General features: G+C 35.5%; 1 protein-coding gene across 3 annotated transcripts; it reads left to right on the forward strand.

Moving 5' to 3' along the window:
• Nucleotides 1-3,134: 3,134 nt before the first annotated feature.
• On the forward strand, nucleotides 3,135-4,614 carry LOC145091699 (uncharacterized). Of its 3 annotated transcripts, none has more exons than XM_079029474.1 (3): nucleotides 3,135-3,238; nucleotides 3,329-3,404; nucleotides 3,676-4,614. In XM_079029474.1, the coding sequence occupies exons 1-3, from the start codon at nucleotides 3,160-3,162 to the stop codon at nucleotides 4,310-4,312; spliced, it is 792 nt and encodes a 263-aa protein (XP_078885600.1). In that variant the 5' UTR covers nucleotides 3,135-3,159; the 3' UTR covers nucleotides 4,313-4,614. The 3 variants fall into 3 exon arrangements, with proteins under 3 accessions (XP_078885600.1, XP_078885601.1, XP_078885603.1); XM_079029475.1 differs by having other exon boundaries at nucleotides 3,145-3,226; XM_079029477.1 differs by having other exon boundaries at nucleotides 3,221-3,238; nucleotides 3,329-3,414.
• Nucleotides 4,615-5,112: the final 498 nt, after the last annotated feature.

Below are 5,112 nucleotides of genomic sequence, written 5' to 3' on the forward strand. Positions count from 1 at the left end.
ATTCCGGGAAGAGTAGCCGGAAAAACTCCGACCGGTACTGACCGGAATATCAATAGAGACGACATAGACATTTAGCGACGACAAGTATTAGGGACGACACCATTTGCAACGACAAACGAGTATTAGCTACGAGATAATAGTGACGACATGACGTCAAGATATTAACGACGACAATGGGCATCAATTGCGACGTTTTGTCATCGCTAAAGGTTACTTTTTTGTTGTGACATATGCCAAATTCCACATAATATATACAAACACACATATTTTGCAATAGTATCTCAAAATGCATAGTAAATAGAACTTGTGGTGATCAGAATTTAAGAGATCGTGTAGTGGTGGTGGTGGTCATCGGTGGTGATAGTACTCGACGGTGACCAAGACAAAGAGACAAAAAAAAACTGAACTTGACAATTATTTTGCAATTAATCATAAGGTGGAGCTGAAAATCGATGTTACAAGAGAAAGAGAAAGAAAAATCAGAAGTTGAAGCCTACCGTCGCCGAAGATGCATAGGTTTTCGCCAGAAATTGATGTTCCCCTTCGTCGGTAATCTGACAATGGGGAGTTCCCCTTCGTCAGAATCTACTTGCTGGTGGAATCGAACATTGATGGATAAAAATGGGGAAGAAAAAAACGAGAACAGATGGAACGAAAGAACCAGAAAGTGAAGAGCAGGTGTCCTTTTTTTGTTATCTGCGAACACCTTTACTAGCAACACTTAAACAATTAGCGGCGACAAACATCAACAACAACGACAATTATGGAGGGAAGATTACTATGTCTTTTTTTTCGACCTTTAGCGGTGACAATTTCGACCTTTAGCGGCGACAATTTGTCGCTGGTATTAACTTTGTTACGAAAATGAACCCCAATCATTGGATTAGATCTGTTGGAAATCAACACTTCCTTTTAATCCTCCTGCAACCTATAAGTATCGACTCTCATATGATTTACACAACAATCAATAAATATGGACAAGTTATTGGGTTTGGGTTTTCTCATTGTTATATTACTTTGAAGAAGAAAATTGTTTACATTCTAAAACAAATGACACCTAACTTATTTATAGACTATTGTACCTATAAAATAGTTACACATCCAACCAGAAGCGTGGGTATATAAGTGACTGAATAATCTCCATAATACTCGGTCTATTCTCATGCATATCGGTCAAAGTTATGACCCATTCTCTTTTATTTAGCTCAATCTTCCAGCATCAAGATTATACCCAACAATCACCCCCTTAATCTTGATGCTCTTGACCTTTCTTCTCTTGTTATAATCTTGCTCAAACTTCTTGTTGTCTCGTGCCTCTTGTTTCTTGCTTTTTCTTTCTTGTTTGTTATTTGCTGCAAACCCGAAACTTTCTTCTTGCTATGATTGTCTTGCCTTCTACTTGCTACAGACTATGCGATAACCCTTCTTGCTTGTTACACTTGCTATTGTTCATACAAAAATTTTTGCTACTTTTTTCTTATGATCACCTAACGTGATCGGACTTGCTGCTTCTTTCTTTCTGTCTTTCTTTCTTTCTTTTTTCTTTTTTCGTCTTTCATCTTTCTACCTTTCTGTCTTTCTTCTTTCTAATTTGTTGTTGTTCAGAAGTCTTTCTTTTTTCTGCTACGAACCAGGTATGAGCTTAGTGCTCTAATACCAAGTGTTGGAAATCAACCCAACCCTGAGCTTAGTGCTCTAATACCAAGTGTTGGAAATCAACCCAACCCTCATGCAACCTGTAACCATAGACTCTCATATGACTTACACAACAATCACTAAATATGGACAAGTTATTGGGTTTTCTCACCGTTATATTACTTTGAAGAAGAAAACCGATTAAACTCTAAAACAAATGACAACCTAACCTGATTATAGACTATTATACCTATAAAATGGGTACACATTCTTCCAGAAACATGGGTATACAAGTGACTGAATAATCTACATAACACCCGGTCGATTCCCATGCACATCGATCAAAGCTATGATCCATTCTCTTTTATTCAGCTCAATCTTCCAGCATCAAGATTATACCCAACAAGATCGTCGGTCAAACGATTGAGATTTACCAAAATGTGTTATTGCGGATTCGACCCTAAAACATTACCGAAAACCTTATTTAGCGACGAAAAAGCATTATCGGCGACTTCATTAGTGGGGACATAGACTTTTAGCGGCGACTCAAGTTTGAGTCGCCTCTAAGAGTCGGTGTTGACGCTAATAACGTTGCTGGTAATGATCTTATTTCTTGTAGTGTTTATAATATATTTAATTATTAAAAGCTTTTTTTTTCCTTTGAAAATTTCAATGATCATAGAACTTCATATCTATTCAATGTCAACATAACGTCTTGTAGTAGTAGAGTTTAACACATTGAATGCTACATATGCATAACACCCGAATCAACTCTCACATTGAATTATGCATTGTGGATGCTTTTAAAATTGCATAGATTCATTTGTTATAAACTTAAGCTAAATATCAATGTCTTTCTTTTTCGCTAGAAAAGAAGATTATGTAAAAAAAAATACAATTTATTTATAGGGAGTGATTTGTACACATTACTTTTTAGTTATACAAAATCATTTATGTTTTAGAAGGTTGTAATGTACAACATAATAAATTATAATTTTTAATGTAGGACTAAAAATGTTAATTGTTTACAAATCCTATCCCTTTAGGGTATAACTACATACTTGAAATTTGAATGGTTTATTACATACAAAATCAAAGAATATATGCAATAAAACCCTTGAAACAGAAATACAGAATATCAACAAGATCCCAAGTATTACATGCTGATAAATTGATCACTGTGGGACTGTATCACTTTTCTTTACACACACACACACACATATATATATATATATATATATATATATATATATATATATAGAGAGAGAGAGAGAGAGAGAGAGAGAGAGAGAGAGAGAGATGAATCCAATGGAAGAGTAGTAAAACAATCGACCAAGATATGGATTGTGAAAAGTTCTTTTGCAGAGAGATTAGAAGGTAGGGTCATGATAGAAGCACACGTCTTATTCGATTGCATGGGCACAAAAGCCATGGATAATGATTACCCCTCTCTCTTGCAGTAACAAAAACGACCCTTCTTAGGTGCACTGCCAAAAGCAGAACTGGATATTTGTGTAGGCGAACATGGGAGACTTGACAATAAAATCGCTGGGGTGCGTTAAACCTCGAGAAAGCATCTGGCCAGTGCATGGTTCTTATTTTGGCATGTTTATGTTCTACATTAATCTACTTGCAATCCTTACTTCTTTCCATCTCATCAATTAATGGAGATGTATTTTTTTTTTCTTAACAGCAAAGGGGAATTATAGAGAAAAAAAAAAGCATGGAGGCATAGTAAAGGGAAAGATTGGATCGGCGTTGAAATCAACGTAGGAAAAGGTTTATCTTAATTAATTAGTCTTTGTTACTCTTAATACTTTGTTTGAAATAGCAATATAATATAGAGAACTAAGTCAAAAATTCATGTGCTGGCTCTCGCTCTCTAGCTAGAATTCTATTTTGTCTCTAGTATTTTAAATAAATTTCATTTCTTATTTAACCCTTTCCTTCGCATTTCATCCCCAAACATTCTCCGCCATTAATATTGTTTCTACCATTATACGGTATTGGCTGATCTTTTGTCACTACCAACATCAACAGGATCCTGTGGATGTGGAACACTAATTCAGTGGTGATAAACTCTCAGGAGGAAGTTGATTCATGGGAAGTGAAAGCTTTCGCTGAAGACACCGGAAATGTCATGGGAAGTACTTGGCCACCGCGGTCATACACCTGTACATTTTGTAGAAGAGAATTCCGGTCAGCTCAAGCTCTAGGTGGTCACATGAACGTCCACCGCCGGGATAGGGCTCGGCTCCACCAAGCCCAACCTAATTTTAATAGCCCTAATATATCTTCTTCCCGACCTTCTTCCACTCTCTTGATTCCATCACAAGAGCTTGTTGGAAATGGCGGTTTATGCCTTTTGTACTCTTTACCAAACCCTAATGCCATTTTCAACCCTTCTTCTTTAAATAATGTTAGTGATAATCCGTCCACTCTTCTCTCCATTTCACCCCATCCCAATACCGATAACTTCATGAATTTTCCAACAACCATGTCTCCTCATAGCTTCAATTCTTCCCTCTCTAATTCCTATAACACTGAAGCATCAACGTCAACAAATCATAAAAGCAACCAAGAAGTTAGTATTGGCAACAAGTTACAGAAGAATGATTCAGCAATTGAAGATATTGATCTAGAGCTTCGTCTAGGATGCAGCTCATGGGCTTCATAGAAGAGATACATGGTGTGTTTTTCTACCTTAATTGAGTGTGTGTTGCTATCCTGTTCTTTTAGAGGCTTCAATCTTTTTCGTTTTTTTCCTTTGAAAAAGGTCTGATTTTTTGATTTGTTGTTTGTGATTATCAAAGTATATTGTATATTAGAAGAAATAGAGGGATCAATTTTAGTTGAATAATGAAGCTGGGATAGTCTCGAGGTAAATAAGATGTCCATGAATAAGCTTACACGCAATGTAGTGTCATTTTCTTGTGCATAATCATTTCATGGAGATATCCATCCATCTACGATCCATTACATCTGTTGTTAGAGTGATTATAAATTGAAATAAAATATATATCAATCATAATGGCATTGATATCGATAGTTCTCATCGAAATTCTAAATGTGGATCATTCATGAACCCTTTGTGAGTTCCAATTTTCCTAATTTCCTTTTAGCTAACACTTTGTTCGTCGAATTGGTTGATAAAACTCTAAAACTTCGTTTTGCTGATGCAAACGAGGTAGTATTTAAATATTAGCTCTTAAACATGATATTAATATGGTTGTTTAAATCTAGGTTGTGATCTTACGAACTTATGATCTTAATATCATACAAGTAAAAAACAATTAGATCAAGCTAAAACTAATTTTGAAGCAAGATCTATACTGTATCTTAAAATCTTGATAATTAGGACTGTAGGATTAATCCCTTATCCGATAGATCCCAAGTTTTTAGTCATTATTCTATGGTAGACTTTTGTCAGTTAATTAAACCTTAGGCAATTCGTTTTTCCTACTAAAAAAAACCCAT

The sequence above is a fragment of the Lactuca serriola genome, chromosome 3 (genome assembly GCF_051521515.1).
Source record: "Lactuca serriola cultivar US96UC23 chromosome 3, Lser_US96UC23_V15, whole genome shotgun sequence".
NCBI lineage: Eukaryota > Viridiplantae > Streptophyta > Magnoliopsida > Asterales > Asteraceae > Lactuca > Lactuca serriola.

Coding starts and splice junctions, on each gene's coding strand:
- LOC145091699 (XM_079029474.1), top strand. CDS start 3,160: ATGGGAGACTTGACAATAAAATCGCTGGGGTGCGTTAAACCTCGAGAA. Junction 3,239..3,328: donor AGTGCATGGTTCTTATTTTG/GCATGTTTATGT, acceptor TTTTCTTAACAG/CAAAGGGGAATTATAGAGAA. Junction 3,405..3,675: donor GGATCGGCGTTGAAATCAAC/GTAGGAAAAGGT, acceptor CAACATCAACAG/GATCCTGTGGATGTGGAACA.